Source organism: Patella vulgata, chromosome 2, assembly GCF_932274485.2.
Source record: "Patella vulgata chromosome 2, xgPatVulg1.2, whole genome shotgun sequence".
NCBI classification, from domain to species: domain Eukaryota; kingdom Metazoa; phylum Mollusca; class Gastropoda; family Patellidae; genus Patella; species Patella vulgata.
Window position 1 is genome coordinate 75,031,199 of NC_065880.2, and position 17,391 is coordinate 75,048,589.

General features: G+C 35.3%; 1 protein-coding gene and 1 long non-coding RNA gene across 3 annotated transcripts; both read left to right on the top strand.

Annotated features, from left to right (window-relative positions):
* Positions 1-8,071: 8,071 nt before the first annotated feature.
* Positions 8,072-8,896, top strand: LOC126811425 (uncharacterized). The gene is made up of 2 exons (XR_007675593.2): positions 8,072-8,235; positions 8,676-8,896. It is a non-coding gene; the product is annotated as an uncharacterized LOC126811425 (long non-coding RNA).
* Positions 8,897-13,031: 4,135 nt separating this feature from the next.
* On the top strand, positions 13,032-16,259 carry LOC126811404 (uncharacterized). 2 transcript variants are annotated; one of them, XR_008786014.1, is made up of 3 exons: positions 13,032-13,941; positions 14,796-15,598; positions 16,039-16,259. XR_008786014.1 is itself a non-coding variant. In XM_050536993.2 (2 exons), the coding sequence occupies exons 1-2, from the start codon at positions 13,205-13,207 to the stop codon at positions 15,106-15,108; spliced, it is 1,050 nt and encodes a 349-aa protein (XP_050392950.2). In that variant the 5' UTR covers positions 13,032-13,204; the 3' UTR covers positions 15,109-16,259. The 2 variants fall into 2 exon arrangements, 1 of the variants encoding a protein (XP_050392950.2); XM_050536993.2 differs by having other exon boundaries at positions 14,796-16,259.
* Positions 16,260-17,391: the final 1,132 nt, after the last annotated feature.

Below are 17,391 nucleotides of genomic sequence, written 5' to 3' on the forward strand. Positions count from 1 at the left end.
CGATGACATCTACCAATCCAGAAGCAGACGAGATCATCTACAAAACGATATGTTTTATATTAAATAAAGGGAAGAACTTCCCACTAAACCAAATCCATGGCCTAAGGCCAAATGGAAAGATTGCAAAATCATATTCTAAAAAACAGGAATTAGCTTCGGCTCTCCTATGTCTTGTCTGCGATATCACTTATGTGGAAGCAGACGTTAAACACCAAGAACGAAAATTAAAATCAGAATATCATTAAAGTGTTTATTTGGGATACGTTAAACTTATTGCGCCCTCAACAGTTGCATTTACATGACAAGTAAACAGTCGCATAATTTTACAACTACGTGTACACAGATGTTAAAGAGCATAAGAATTTTTACAGGTAAGGTCGTTTTGCAATTTCTTTATTGATCTACTTTACTTAAAAATATTTTTAATTCCCCATTTCTCCTTCATTAAAATTTAATGTTTTCGCTTAATTAAACATAAACATTACGCAAGAGCTAAATCTGACTATTGCAGGTCTTTCTTTAGGTCTGAAATATTATATGAACTATTAATTAGACATTTATTAAAAAGACCATAATCAACGACCTCGATGGCATCTTATGGGTCCGATTTTCATTAGATTTGAATCCGATTTTCTGTCCAACGCCCTTGATTAACCGCAAAAATAGATAATCAAGTCTTCTTTTTATTATCGTAACAGCGGTAAAAATGACAATCGAGGCTACTGTGTATATGAATCAGATTGAAGCAATTTCACTGAAATTTTCGACATTTCCCATTTACATTATAATCCATTTTTTAACTATTATATCTAGAATTGTCAGCTCTTTATTTAATCTTCCATAATATATCTTTAAGTCAAACAATTTCAGGGAATTGCCTGAAATTATTTGTAGCAACCTAGATATATTAATGATGAGACCGTCTTTGTATGTAACCTGTAGGAATTGAGAAGTAAGAGATTAGAATTTAATAAAGTCGAGAAATGAAGTCTTTTTTCTTTGTTTTGTTTTAATATTTAACATGAACATAACTTTGTAACACAGGGATCACGTACAGGGGTCAATGGCACGAAATTCTTGGATTAGCAATTATGGATCGGAAGCACATACTGATATAATACCTGAACAAAATATTTAATCTTGCTGAAAATTGGTACAATTAAGGCATGTTCGATCGACACTCGATGTATACAGGCTGATCACGATGTCGGCCATTATCAATAAATTAAAAACAAAAAATGTGTAAAATTGTTGAAATCGTAACTGGTTATATTCATGGTGATGCGACTATGCTTATAGGTGAACAAATTCATCACCAACATATCAAACTCAAAATAAACAACATTTAAAAAAATAACACTTTGCACTTCTAAAACCAATACAGTAATAACAAATCAGAAAAATATAACTTAAGATCAAGTTAAGATCAAGATCCCATATAAGGTATATGTTCTACTATGCAAGGTTATATTATGCATTTGTCTATTATGCAAAATGCAGAAGTGTAATGTGCAAATTAACTATTCTACTGTATTTTGTATTATTGAAAAGTGTATTCTGTATTTTAACAGCGTGGCATTGGTATTGTTGAGCAATGGAAATTGCAAATTGTAAAACTAAAATACGAATTTTAAACTACTGACATTTGCAGTTTGCACCGTGAACAATGAAATAATATTGGCAACGTTATACTTCCATAGATATCTTGCTAGTTAGATTTTAATGACTATAGCAGATTCTGTACTCATATTATATAATATCTGACCATACAGCAGAGTTCATCAAGTCAACTGTGAATACCTGTCAGCGAGTCATTCTTAACAACCAAATTAGTCTGTTTGGTCATTGGCTTAATTTTAGATTCTGAAATGCAGAAGTATATGTGTATAGCAGCTAGAAGTTAGTACCAACAAGAAACAGGCCAAAGTGGTACACATCTCTGCAATCAGTTCACAAAATTTAATCAAAGGTAAATTTGTCCCATCCTTCCTATACTACAATATGCCTAATGGTTTTTGGAGTATCACTCAACTTTTCGACAAAATAAACTGAAATGAAAGTTTTTAAAGTTTCTATATTTTGAAAATTTTTGTTTTGACCTATAAAGGCTATATCTGTTACTTAACTGACTTGATCATTTTTGTGTGGAACTATACCTATATATATATGTATATTGCATCAAAGTACTTATATAAAAGTTTTGTAATAATATGAGGATGGATTTGAATAGATGTTTCTTTTTTTCAGTTATTTTGAAGATATTGGCAAACTCTGAAACAAGAAAGATGTCAGTTCAAGAAAGGTGACTATTTACATTTTCAACTTATAACACGTATTAATGTGTGTCATGGCAAAATATGTTTCTTGCTCTCGCTGGACAAAACGTCGGAAAGTTTCATCAGCTATACAACGATCGATTCAATACATACAAAGGACATTATAACTGAATATGGTAAAACCCTAGTTTGGTGTTACCCCTATACACAAAATATTCAGCCTCGATGACAGCCTTGGTGTAACTACCAACCTTGAACAGAATGACAAACAAACGACAGCTATATTAGTATGGACTCTATATTATGCCCCCCCCCCCCAACCCAAAACAAAAAAGTTACCAGTCAAATTTGTTGATATAGGTATGTTAGAACAACACTGACAGATATATGCTTTTGTCCGGTGCTCTTTTTTCACAAAAAAACTGTAACCATTTTTATTAATGATCAGGATGATGAAGCTGCTTGGGTATGCATGTTTTAAGACGTGACAACTCGCAATAAAATAAATGTGAATTTATGGAAGAATATAGTTTCGTTCGATATGTCAATATGTGATATTTTGCAGGTAATATATAGTGCACTTACTGATTTTTTCGTTTTTTCGTTCTGTTTAAGATAAACCGACTTGTCCATCGTTAACAACATCATGAAGAATCTCAGTGTCACTTATGTACAACGCCTTTACAATTGGACAGGATAAAAAGCTACCATTGTTTTTAGTAAGTAATATTGATGATACGTCATTGTTGGAAATAAATGCATATCAATAATAGTTCTGGTACGATTGGGTTTATTTTAATGTTTTTACAATCGTTCATCAAAAGTCTTTTTGAACCCTCTGCATATTTCAGGTACAATTTAGATTTGAATTGTATATGTTTGTGGTCTAAGGGGAGATCATACGGAAAGAGTTGTGTTGCTTTGTCAGGTTACACATCAACAGACCTAATGTGCTTTCCCTTTGAATTACAGATCCATTCAGAAGAAATCCAATGTTTTGAAACACCACAAACAAGGAAATCAAAGCTGCAGTTAGTCGTTTGAACTGGTTTCCTGACAGATTCAAGGGACGAGATGGTGGGAGATCTCAACGAATTTCAACCGTCCTAATTGAGAAAGCATAATAATAAAACATGAAACCAAATATAAATAGTTTTGTACTTATTTGGTACAAGATCCCATATTATGCCCATATTACATTTATTTGCACCCCACATGAGTCCCATATAGTAGCCATATTACATTTCATAACATGGCCATATGGGTCCTATATATATGCAAGCCCCATATTACATTTATTTTCACCCCACATGAGTCCCATATTACATTTCTTAACATTGCTATATAGGTCCCATATAATACACATATTATTTTACATGACTTACCCATATAGATCCAACACAAACCCCATTTAGCACCCATATGGTTGCCCCTAGAATCCCATATGAATGTTGGGTGCAAAAATGTTGGGGTCCCATATGGGCTCCCCATAATGGCCTCATATTACATGACACATGGTACCCATAATGGTACCCATCAGTGAATCTTATCAGGGAAATTAATTGTAATTATTTGCTATTTAAATTCTTGTATTTTTCTGTTAAATCGTAAATATCCTAATAAACAAATGATAAAAAAATATTTTGTTTGTTTATTTTGGGGTCAAGGTGGCTCAGAGTGGTGTGGCGTAGGGCTGGCAATCGATACCTATTTTGAATATCGATATCGGCAACCATTTCGGCAATATATCGATATCGATATATCGGAAAATTTAAAGAAATAACTGTTTGAATGCTAATAATGCATTTAAATGTGTTATTGATCAAATAAAAAAGAAACTATGATCCTCAAACTATGTTTTCTTAATGTTTGTTTCGTTCACAGCTTATATTATAGTATTAGTATTATTAACAAAATAGTAATCGAAGCTTCGCGCTCGCCACCAATTGCTGTTGACAATTTTCCTCGGTCGCTTATAACAATAAATAACTTTCTATTAAAGTTATTTCCCCTGAACAATTAATTGGACACAGCTCACCAAAGGATGTAGGGCGAAAGTTATTTTTAGTCTTTCTCTCCCTTTCCCTTTTCCCCCTTTTGCGTGGCGATTTTTGTTGACTTTGGTGTAGAATCGAAGAAAAGGGTTTGAAAATACATTTCCTACCAGGTTTTGGTGAATATTTATGATTTTGAGGCGGAAGGATACAAGAGTTGAGAGGTTTTGTCTCTACTTCCAGCTTGTTTATCTCAAGTTTTCCATGGTGAACCTCATACGTGCTTTTGGGCAAGAGGTTGTCACATGTTGCTCCATCTGTGGTAGAAAGTGTTCTACCCAACAAAAATTTAGGAAAAAGTTAGAGCCGGTCTAAGAGACGAGAATTAACATTAAAGCTTTAGTGATCTGTGGCCAATTAATTATTCATTGTCATTGTTGTAAACGACCCCAAAAAGTGCGTTTGTGATTGTCTAGTGTGTGCGTGTGTTTTTACTTTTACTAGTTTTAGCGTGTTTTGAATGATATGGCGGAGATTATTTGACACAAAACATTCCGTTCATTTCATTTTATTGAAGTTCCTTTATTTTTTATACGAGTGTCGATATCAAGAATTGAATATCGATATCGATATTTTTCCGTAGTCGCCGACGATTATCGGCATCGATATTTTTCGCCAGTGTGGCGCTGGCTCACGTAAGAAATGGCCCTGGGTTAATCAGATTATTCTAATATTTGGTCAAATTGTCATTGAAATTACAAAAAATGGCTGTTTTGTTGACCATATTGGATTTTGCATGGTAACCATGGCAATAAAAATTTTCCTCAGCTGCAGCAATCTCCTAGTAGTAGTAATAATAGAATATATATTATTATATAATTCCTGGGATTTTTTTTATCTCATAGTCTTGATGAACAATGACTATGAGGGGATCACGTGGCTAAGTGGGTAAGACGCTAGCTCGCTAGCCTGGAGGTCGGGTGTTCGATCCCTGCATTGGCCGAGAAAGTTCATCCAGATTTTCCGGCGTGGTTCTCCCTTGTCAGTGATGCAGGACAGAGGAGCTGACAAGGAAAGCTGTCTAGTCGTTCGGATGGGATGAAAAACCGAGGTCCCGTGTACACATTGGCATGCACGTAAAAGATCCCTTGGCAGTTGGAATTCGATATAAGAGTAGGCCGTAGTGCCGCTGTCCGGGCAAAATTTCCCTCATAGCACACTGTATGGCGTATGCCCGTCTTCATTAGCCCAGGTTAGGAGCAGAACAGTGGGACGTTAAACTCCATTTCATTTCATTTCAATGACTATGAGCAAATTGTCTATGCACATGACCGACAGACTAACAGTTAGAGTAATGTGCCTGCCGTAATCCCTGGAGACAAATAAAATTAATTGCACATTTAGTTTTTTGAAAAGTTTTGAGCAATGAAACTGATTCACTAAACTTGTGTAAGCAGAAAATGTTCACAAGCAAACTCAGTCAAGGTTTTGAAGTACCTGGTAGTGAAACTATGGCACTATGCACTAAGTTTCATCACACTCCATCGATTAGAATGAAAGTTATCTTGTCCCAAAGCATAGACTAATGAAACTGCTTAGCTCTGCATAGCTTTAGACGAGAAGACATTGACCTAATGCACATCTACCTCAATTAAAAGCAGAGTTGCTATGTTCGAATCTTGACAAATCAACTGTTTCAATGGCATTTAGTAATTGAAATAGAGTATACAGGTCACAATTCTATGGAATACAATTACTGCTTTTTACTGAGCGACGTTTCGACTAGGCTTCTCTAGTCATTATCAAGCTATGATAAAAAATGAAAATATGACAGGACAATATATACATGTACACCACAATGCTAAGTTAATGATGACAAACCAGGGATGTAACTTAATTACGTGTACCTAATGGTAATCTGATTTAATTGTACGCTAATAAGTAATAATACCAATTAACCTAAAAAATTGACTAATTGATTAATGGATAAGTTGTTGTGGAGTATACACAGTGATTAGTGGGTTTTAATAATACAAACGTTGCAAGAAAATGAAAATTGATGAAATGTTATCAACGACCCCTTTCACTGAAATAAATACAAATGGTAAAAGAATAGATTGTTGTGGAGTATTTACAACGATTTGATGAGGTTTTGATAATGACAACATCCCACGAAGATGAGATTTGATTTGTGTTATGACCAAAATAATTGATATGTGGATGTTGATGCGAGTGATTACACTGATATACGAAAAACCCTTAGAACAATGACTGCACAAATGATCAATAGTCCCCTGAAGGTTGACAATTTAAAATATTGAGTGGTACTTCACTGGATGTTATGGTGATGTAGAAAAGCAGGGTTAGAAATATTGAGTGCATTAAATTACAATAACCGCAGGCCTGAAAAGCAGAAATGCCTGAAAAGCAAAAATAGTTGGGAATTATTAGTTGTCATTTTTGCATATTATGATGGTTATTACAAACTTAAAGTTATTACTGGAATATTGATAAGTATTAAATATGATAAAAAAGAAAAAAGTAGAATTATGCTTAGCCTTGATTATGTGATAAGAATATCATACGCCCTGGGGAGGAACAATCCTTGATCTCTGTTCATCGTTGGTTTGTGTCGTCGTATATGAATGGCTTCATGTAATCGGCGCGCTCTCTTGTTGCTTATATTCTTGCATAGTGGTTTTACGTTGGACCATTGGCAACAAGAGAGCGCGCCGATTACATGAAGCCATTCATATACGACGACACAAACCAACGATGAACAGAGATCAAGGATTGTTCCTCCCCAGGGCGTATGATATTCTTATCACATAATCAAGGCTAAGCATAATTCTACTTTTTTCTTTTTTATCATATTTAATACTTATCAATATTCCAGTAATAACTTTAAGTTTGTAATAACCATCATAATATGCAAAAATGACAACTAATAATTCCCAACTATTTTTGCTTTTCAGGCATTTCTGCTTTTCAGGCCTGCGGTTATTGTAATTTAATGCACTCAATATTTCTAACCCTGCTTTTCTACATCACCATAACATCCAGTGAAGTACCACTCAATATTTTAAATTGTCAACCTTCAGGGGACTATTGATCATTTGTGCAGTCATTGTTCTAAGGGTTTTTCGTATATCAGTGTAATCACTCGCATCAACATCCACATATCAATTATTTTGGTCATAACACAAATCAAATCTCATCTTCGTGGGATGTTGTCATTATCAAAACCTCATCAAATCGTTGTAAATACTCCACAACAATCTATTCTTTTACCATTTGTATTTATTTCAGTGAAAGGGGTCGTTGATAACATTTCATCAATTTTCATTTTCTTGCAACGTTTGTATTATTAAAACCCACTAATCACTGTGTATACTCCACAACAACTTATCCATTAATCAATTAGTCAATTTTTTAGGTTAATTGGTATTATTACTTATTAGCGTACAATTAAATCAGATTACCATTAGGTACACGTAATTAAGTTACATCCCTGGTTTGTCATCATTAACTTAGCATTGTGGTGTACATGTATATATTGTCCTGTCATATTTTCATTTTTTATCATAGCTTGATAATGACTAGAGAAGCCTAGTCGAAACGTCGCTCAGTAAAAAGCAGTAATTGTATTCCATAGAATTGTGACCTGTATATTGACAAATCAAATTGCTTATCGCTACTTAGCCAAGCAAAAAATTCACATCATCGAACTAAGTTCAGGCATTGATATAATTGTAGACTTCACACAGAGATGACAGTGGCGGAGTTGACCATTGACGCCTCTCCAGTAGGTCTCGCATATAGAGCTCAAGAGAATAGTCCGAGTACGCAGATACTAATGACGTATTACGTAATTATTCGCACGAGGTCTTTGGTAAGCCTTTGATGTTGCAAACACGCTAGTCTAGTTCCAATTGAAATTTACAGTTTTGGTAGGACACAATTTGGTATGTAAACTAAATTTATGTTGAAAAGATAGATAAAACGCCTCTCTTTAGTTTGCCAGCTAAGTCATATATTTAAGTACATTTGTAGATTTATTAGAATGATATTTGTATGCTGCCCAAATGTAGCAAATTGGCAGCCATATTACTTCATACCCGCCATATTGATAGTAGTAGCAATTCATTTACGAAATGATGAGTTTGCCTGTCTGTTATTTCGTATGAAAACGAATTTGTATTGATAATTGATCGATGTAACTATGATTTACGTCTAAGCTGTGTCTGTGAAGTGTATAGTAATTAATGTAAACTTTGTTGGAAGTCTATTATTTGACAGTACGCAAAAAGGCCTAAATTTTAGGGACAGTCTAGTCCACGACAGATTAAGTTAAGATTTTTAGATGTTGATGTGTGTTCTTATTGTTGCTTTTGTCTCGTTGCAGCTAATATGTCTATGTTTGTACACTTGTAAGTGTATTCCATGCACCAGACAATATTGAAGTTATAATGTCATAATTTAGAACTTGAATAATGTCTTTGCTGATGTGATGTTAAAATGATGTTATTCTGAGTCTGCAGATCAGATCTATATCTTATTGACCTGTCATATTATGAGATGGATGTTCTGAAATATTATCGTCATTAAACCTTGTCATAGAGTAAAGTTGTTCTGATGTTTGGAAACTTATTCAGCAAACCTACCGCAATTTTAGTAGTCGCATTATGTCTAGTTAGCCGCAGCTACATCTTAATTAGCAAATTATTACCAGATTTCAGTTGGAACCAGTCTACCGTTTGTTTGAAAATGGATCCGAATTATAGAAGAAGTGTGTCTGCTGAAAACTTGTTAAGTCCACGCATGTTAAGTCACGGTTTCGTCCAGAAGTCGTTGCGTGAGTTTTCTTCAGATGTAAATAGTCCACGCTTGTTAAGTCCAGATATCCGTAAGACGGTATCTGAGCGTGTGTTTCGTAAGAACTCTCCTCATGGTAGCTTGTTAAGTCCACTCTTGTTAAGTCCAGGTGTTGTCGAAACGTCTGAGAGTGTGTTACCAAGGAACAGTACTGGTGGAAGCTTGTTAAGTCCGTGCTTGTTAAGTCCAGGTATTGACGTAATACCTGAGCGCGTGTTTCCGCCAGACTCTAGTCAAAATGTCAGGTCCGAATGCTATGTGTCCTGTCATTCAACTAACAGTTATGTTAATGATACTAATGTTGAAGTTCTGATTAACAAACTGAATATTAGAAACAAAGATATAACTCTTCTGATAATAACAGGAATTGATGTAGAAACTGTTAGATCAAAGTATAAAGAATGGTTGAGTCTTTATGAACAGTATCAAGTCTGTGTAAATAAAACTAAATTTACGAAATTGGGCAGTCCTGATTTGCGAATATTCGATAGTGAGGTCAAAAGGTTTCGAAATTATGTTGAAGAGTGGTTTCAGCTCCAAAGAACCGACTCTCAGATAAGACCTGAAGACAGTGCCAGTAATCATGGAAGCAGAAAGTCTACAAGATCTAGTTCTCGGTATACTGACATATCATTGATCAAAATTCGACAAGAGCAAGAACGGGCAGTATTGTTAGAAAAACAGAAATTGTTAATAAAGAGACAGCAACTAGAGAAAGAGAAATTAGAGATAAAACTACGCGAAGAACAACTAAATCTAGAGACAGAAGTGGCTGTCGCAGAAGCAAAGGCTAATGTTATTGATCGTGAACTTTTACAAAATGGTTCTTCACGCTCCTGCCAAACTTATGTTAAACAATTACATGTCAATTTAAGTAATTCAAGTGGTGTTTCAAATTTTGTTAGTAACAAAGATTGTAAACCTTTAAAAAAGGGCTCTTCACACATTTGTCAAACTTCTGATAAGCCATTAATTGTCAATCTTAGTAACTTAAATGGTACTCCAAATTTTGTAAACAATGAAATTCAGTCAGCGTCTATTGCAAAAGTTAATTCAAATTATGATTTTAACCGTGATCTTATACAGTCTCTTAAGAGACCTCAAATTGATGTCAAAAAATTTGGAGGCGATCCAATTGAGTATAATAGATTTATGAGACAATTGAGTTCCAATGTTTTGATATTCTGTGACAATTTTGAAGACCGGCTTAATATTTTAGAAAATTATACATATGGTCAGCCCCACCGCATTGTCTCTGGACTCAGTTATCTTAATGCCGAGATAGCTTTCAATACTGCACTTAGAGAATTTGATAAACGATATGGTGATACGGACATTATTGCTTCAGCCTTTGTTAATAAGGCATTAAAGTGGCCTCCTATCAAATCTGATAACGCAAAATCATTGGACGAATTTGGTATTTTCTTGACAGAATGTTTAAATGCTGTTATAAACATTAATTCTGTAAAAATCTTAGATTATCCTGAGAATTTAAAGCAATTAGTCAGTAAGTTGCCTTACTATCTTCAAGATCGGTGGAGAAATGTGGCTTTAAGGGTTAAGGGTGCTAATTGTATTCCATCTTTTGAGGATTTAGTTAAGTTTATCCGTGAAGAATCTAGAAAATTATCAGATCCTATTTATGGTAAAGATGCCATGCAGGCAATTTGTTCCCCAGTACAACCCCCTCAGCTTAACAGGCCACCACACTTTAGTCAAGGGTCACAAAGGCAGAGATCTAAGAATTTTCATATAGATGTAAATAAGAAACTCATATGTCACTTTTGTGGTGAAAAACATTTCATTAATGATTGTGGAAAACTTAAGAAACTTTCTTATGATGAAATCTATAAATATATTCGTGATGAAGACCTTTGCTTTGGTTGCCTTAAACCTGGGCATAGACGTTATCGATGTTGGTATAAATTAGATTGTTTGAAATGTAATGTAAAACATCCAACCATATTGCATAATGACAAAAATGGAGAAAGGGATGGTTCTCATATGGAGGCCGGTCCTGCACAGCAGAGTTGACTATGCACATGTACAATGCCCATAGTACCGGTTAAAGTTGTAAATGGGTGTAAAATTGTTGAAACTTATGCTTTCAATGATTCTGGGAGCAGTGTGTGTTTCTGTACACATACTTTAATGTATGCCTTAGGTCTAAGTGGTAAACAAACTAGTGTTAATTTACAAACTATGAATAAATCTAATAGTATGCCTACTATTATATTAAGTAATATCAAAGTTTACAGGTACGATATGTCAGATTCTATCATTATTAAGAGTTGTTATACTATTGATCAAATTCCTGTGACAAAGAGTGATGTCCCTTTAGTTAGTGATATCTCAAAATATCCACATCTTGAGGATATTGACATCCCAGAATTAAACTGTGATGTTGGTTTGTTAATAGGTAATAATGTTGCTGAAGCCTATACTCCTCAAGAGTATAGGATAGGGCCACAAGGCTCTCCCCACGCGTCTAAGACTGCAATAGGATGGATATTGTGGAATGTCATGCGCGAAGAGAATGAATCATCAAAATTAATGGCAAATCGTGTCTTGAGTAACAGTATAAATTTATGTGCTGAAATTGAACAATCTCAAAATTTAGATAGACTTGTTCGGACTATTATTAATTTAGATTTTCCGGAACGAAACATTGACGATAAGAAGGAAAATTCGGTGTTAGATGAACGCTTTATTAATAATGTCAGTGATTCAATTATTCTTGATTCTAGTGGGCATTATCAAATTGATATTCCCTTTAAGGATAATAATGTTGTGTTACCTAAAAATTTTAATATGGCACTTGATAGACTTGAATCTTTACGGAGAAAGTTTAGAAAAAATCAGAAATTTCATGAAGACTACACAAACTTTATGAATTCCATGTTTGAAAAATCTTATGCTGAGGAAGTCCCCAAAGAGGAGATTAATTGTGACAATGACAGACTATGGTTTATACCCCATCATGCGGTAGTTCACAAACAGAAGGGGAAATTACGTGTAGTTTACGATTGTTCGGCTAAATACAGAGGTGTATCTTTAAATGACACCTTATTATCTGGTCCAGATTCAACTAACACTTTATTAGGTGTCTTATTGCGTTTTCGATTAGGTAAAATAGCAGTTATGGCAGACATTGAAGGAATGTTCTTTCAGGTAAAGGTCCCACCAAAACAGAGACATAGTTTACGATTTTTGTGGTGGCCTAATGGCAATTTATCTGTTGAACCTAAACAATATCAAATGACAGCTCATCTTTTCGGGGCAGTGTCTTCTCCAAGCTGTGCGAACTTTGCCTTAAAAAGTACTGCAAACAACAATTCTCATAGATTTAATGACTATGTTTGTCAAAGTGTTTTAAATGACTTTTATGTCGACGACTTATTAAAATCGACAGACCTTCCAGAGGATGAGGTTGTAGGCCTTGTACAGGATCTCACAAAACTTTGTAAATTAGGAGGCTTTCACCTTCATAAGTGGATAAGTAATAGTGCATTCGTTCAGGACTCAATTCCGCTAGCTGAACGTGGTAAATTGTCGCAAATATCGTTATTAGAAGACGACCCTGTTATAGAAAGGGCCTTAGGATTATTATGGGATGTTTCGTCCGACTCGTTAACATTTCAAATAAACTTAAACAGCAAACCCTATACAAGAAGAGGGGTCTTATCTATTGTTAGTGCTGTATACGATCCTTTGGGTTTGGCCGCACCTGCGCTGCTCCCTGCTAAAATATTACTTCAGGAATTGTGTCAAAGTGCTTACGGATGGGACGATAAAATTAGTGAAAGATATTCATTGAACTGGTCAGAGTGGTTGTTGGATTTACCACTATTACAAACTCTTAGAATCCCTCGATGTGTTAAGACTATTTCATTTTGTGATGCTGTATCAACTCAGGTTCATCATTTTTCCGATGCAAGTGAAGCCGGGTATGGTGTATCGAGTTACCTGAGGCTAGTCGATAGTAATGGCGTAATAAACTGCTCATTAATCTTAGGAAAATCGAGAGTAGCACCCCTGAAGAAGATTTCGATTCCACGTATGGAATTAACTGCAGCAACAATTGCGACCAGGTTAAACAAGAAGCTTATTGATGAACTCAAGTGTCGGATTGACAAAGTGTATTTTTGGACAGACAGCACAACTGTGCTGAGGTACATTTCAAACGATGCAACAAGGTTTAAAACCTTTGTGGCTAATCGCGTGTCAGTTATTCGCGAAGCTACATCTGTTGATCAATGGAACTATATTTCATCGAAAGAAAATCCGTCGGATGTTGCATCACGTGGTTGTAGCGTTAAGACTCTTATGAATGACAATAATTGGTTTAAAGGTCCAAGTTTTCTACAGGATGATCAATCAACGTGGCCTAGTGGTAAAATTCCAAACAATTTGGATCAAGATGAAATCAGCGATTCAGAAATTAAACGTGTTGTGACTGTAACTGTTGAACGTGAAAGTCCAATTGACAAACTTGTTAAACATTATTCTAACTGGAAATGTCTTGTGCGTGCTGTAGCGCTATTAAGGCAGTGCGTCAGATGGTGTCGAAATAAATTAACTAGCTTTACATTGACTGTCGAAAATTTGGAGGAAGCCAAATCATGTATTGTCAAGCATGAACAATTAAAGTTCTTAGGCGAAATTGTCGAAGTTTGTGAACAAAACAATCAAGAACATAAAGCCAAACTTTTAAGGTCTATAAATGTGTCAAAATTAGATCCGTATGTTGCCAACGGTGTTTTACGGATCGGTGGACGATTGCGCAGAGCAGATATGTGTTTAGATGCATAATATTGCCTAAAAACTCTATAATTTCAACACTGATTGTGAGAGAAGCCCATGCTCGCGTTGGACATTTGGGTAAAAACGCTACACTTTCAGAAGTTCGTAAAGTTTTCTGGATAATTGGTGCAAGTAACTTAATTAAATCGATTATCTCAAAGTGTGTTGTATGTCGTAAATATTCTGCGACCAAACTGCAACAGAAAATGGCTGATTTGCCTGCTGAGCGTTTAATATCGGGTGAAGCGCCATTCCATAGGACAGGAATAGACTACTTCGGACCTTTTGAGATCAAACGCGCAAGATCGGTTGTAAAGCGTTATGGCGTTATTTTTACGTGTATGAATAGTAGAGCAGTACATTTGGAGATTGCATCATCATTGGACACTGACTCGTGTATCAATGCAATAAGACGTTTTATCGCACGTCGTTCTATGCCAAAATTTATCCGTTCTGACAATGGGTCAAATTTAGTCGGGGCCAACAGAGAACTTAAACTATGTATTGATAAATGGAACAAAGATAAACTAACAAAGGAATTCACTCAGAAAGGAATTCGTTGGGAATTTAATCCACCTGCCGCTTCCCATTTTGGTGGTGTTTGGGAGCGTTTAATTCGGATTGTTCGCAAAGTGTTGTGTTCGCTACAAAAGGATCAGATTAGTCGTCTCGACGATGAGTCGCTTCAAACATTAATGTGTGAAGTTGAGCACATATTAAACAATCGACCGATTACTAAAGTTGCTGAAACTCCAAACGATTTGGATGCATTATCTCCTAATCAACTGTTATGCGTAGGATACAAGAACTTGTCTTATTCACCATCAGCAACTGAGAAAGCAGATAGTTACATAAAGCGTCGCTGGCGTCAAGTTCAATATTTAACTGACATATTCTGGAAACGTTGGATCCATGAGTATTTGCCATGCTTACAGGAGCGCCAAAAGTGGTTATATCCAAAACGAAATGTGGAAATAGGTGATATTGTGCTTGTAATTGATAGTAATATCAGAAATTCGTGGGCCTTGGCTCGTGTTATAAGTGTTATTACTGATAAAGGTGGTTTATCGAGAATAGCAACAGTTAAAACCAAAAGTGGTATATTGCAACGCCCAATTTCAAAGTTGTGCTTAGTGTTAGAATGTGACGAAAAGTTATAAGAACACAATTTGTGTTAAAATCACAATACTCCGTCCATAAATATGGATATGTGAAATAAATTTCAGTATTATAATATTGAAAATCATAATCAGTGAAATGCATGTATGTAAGACTGTAAATATTTAAAATACTTTGGAATGCTGTATTGTTTGATTAGTTATTGCAATTAGTTATTAGTTAAGGCTTTGTAATTGCTACTCTAGTTTTGTCAATTAGTTATTAGTTAAGGTTTTTTGTAATTGCTACACTATGTTTCGTCAATTAGGAGGCCGGAATGTAGACTTCACACAGAGATGACAGTGGCGGAGTTGACCATTGACGCCTCTCCAGTAGGTCTCGCATATAGAGCTCAAGAGAATAGTCCGAGTACGCAGATACTAATGACGTATTACGTAATTATTCGCACGAGGTCTTTGGTAAGCCTTTGATGTTGCAAACACGCTAGTCTAGTTCCAATTGAAATTTACAGTTTTGGTAGGACACAATTTGGTATGTAAACTAAATTTATGTTGAAAAGATAGATAAAACGCCTCTCTTTAGTTTGCCAGCTAAGTCATATATTTAAGTACATTTGTAGATTTATTAGAATGATATTTGTATGCTGCCCAAATGTAGCAAATTGGCAGCCATATTACTTCATACCCGCCATATTGATAGTAGTAGCAATTCATTTACGAAATGATGAGTTTGCCTGTCTGTTATTTCGTATGAAAACGAATTTGTATTGATAATTGATCGATGTAACTATGATTTACGTCTAAGCTGTGTCTGTGAAGTGTATAGTAATTAATGTAAACTTTGTTGGAAGTCTATTATTTGACAGTACGCAAAAAGGCCTAAATTTTAGGGACAGTCTAGTCCACGACAGATTAAGTTAAGATTTTTAGATGTTGATGTGTGTTCTTATTGTTGCTTTTGTCTCGTTGCAGCTAATATGTCTATGTTTGTACACTTGTAAGTGTATTCCATGCACCAGACAATATTGAAGTTATAATGTCATAATTTAGAACTTGAATAATGTCTTTGCTGATGTGATGTTAAAATGATGTTATTCTGAGTCTGCAGATCAGATCTATATCTTATTGACCTGTCATATTATGAGATGGATGTTCTGAAATATTATCGTCATTAAACCTTGTCATAGAGTAAAGTTGTTCTGATGTTTGGAAACTTATTCAGCAAACCTACCGCAATTTTAGTAGTCGCAGTATGTCTAGTTAGCCGCAGCTACAATAATGAATCTATACTCTGAGTTTCATCACTCTCACCCAATGGCAATTAGATACAAAGTGTTCTAAAGTCTCAAATAGTGATGGAGATATGTCATCTTGAATGTCGAAAAAGAATGAAGAAAACTTTCGCAAATGTTTGATGTTAATATTAATCGAGCGAACTTTCTAATTTCGAAAAAACGTCAGTCAGAGGCATGGTACCATATTCTGCCTTAAACAATAAAAATAAATTGTTCACAGAATCTTAACAAATTTCTTGTGAATGACTTGTAGAATAAATCATTTAAGCTAATATTATTTTATTTTTAGCAATTTTATTTTATTTGTTTTAGATGCATTATAATGACTATATGGGGAAGGGGGGAGAGGTAATTTTTAGGGTTTCACACTGCGTAGCTTGTGTGAAACACTATTGTTTTTGTTCGGATTATTATTCTTCCATTTTGGTCATATCTCAGAAACCACTTGTCGGATTGATCCAATTTCTTCGGTTTCACTGGGAAAGTGGGTGTGACTTAGAGATTAAAGCTATTTTGAACGTTCTGTGACAATGCGAAATGTCCGAAATCACCGTAGTGGTTTATTTTTATACGTCCACATTCATAATGTGAACGTATTATGCCGTCGCCCCTGTCTGTGTGTGTGTGTGTGTGTATGTATGTATGTGTGTGTGTGTGTGTGTGTGTCTGTGGTTCGCCTACAGGGCGCAATTCTTCATGGATTTTCTTCAAACTTGGTATACTTATTCCTTATACCCCAAGGAAGATCCCTATTGTTTTTGGTGCATGCCCGACCCCCCGGGGCAGAGCCACGCCCATTTCTAGTATTTGTTTGTTTGTCGTCTACAGGCCACATTTCTTAACTAATAATCTTGAAACTTTGCATACACATTCTTTGTACCCTAAGGAACATCCCTATCGTTTGGGGTGCATGCCCAACCCCCAGGGGCAGAGCCACGCCCATTTTCTTTTCGTGTGTCTTTGTGTCGCCTACAGGGCGCAATTCTTACTGGATTTTCTTCAAACTTGGTATACTTATTCCTTATACCCC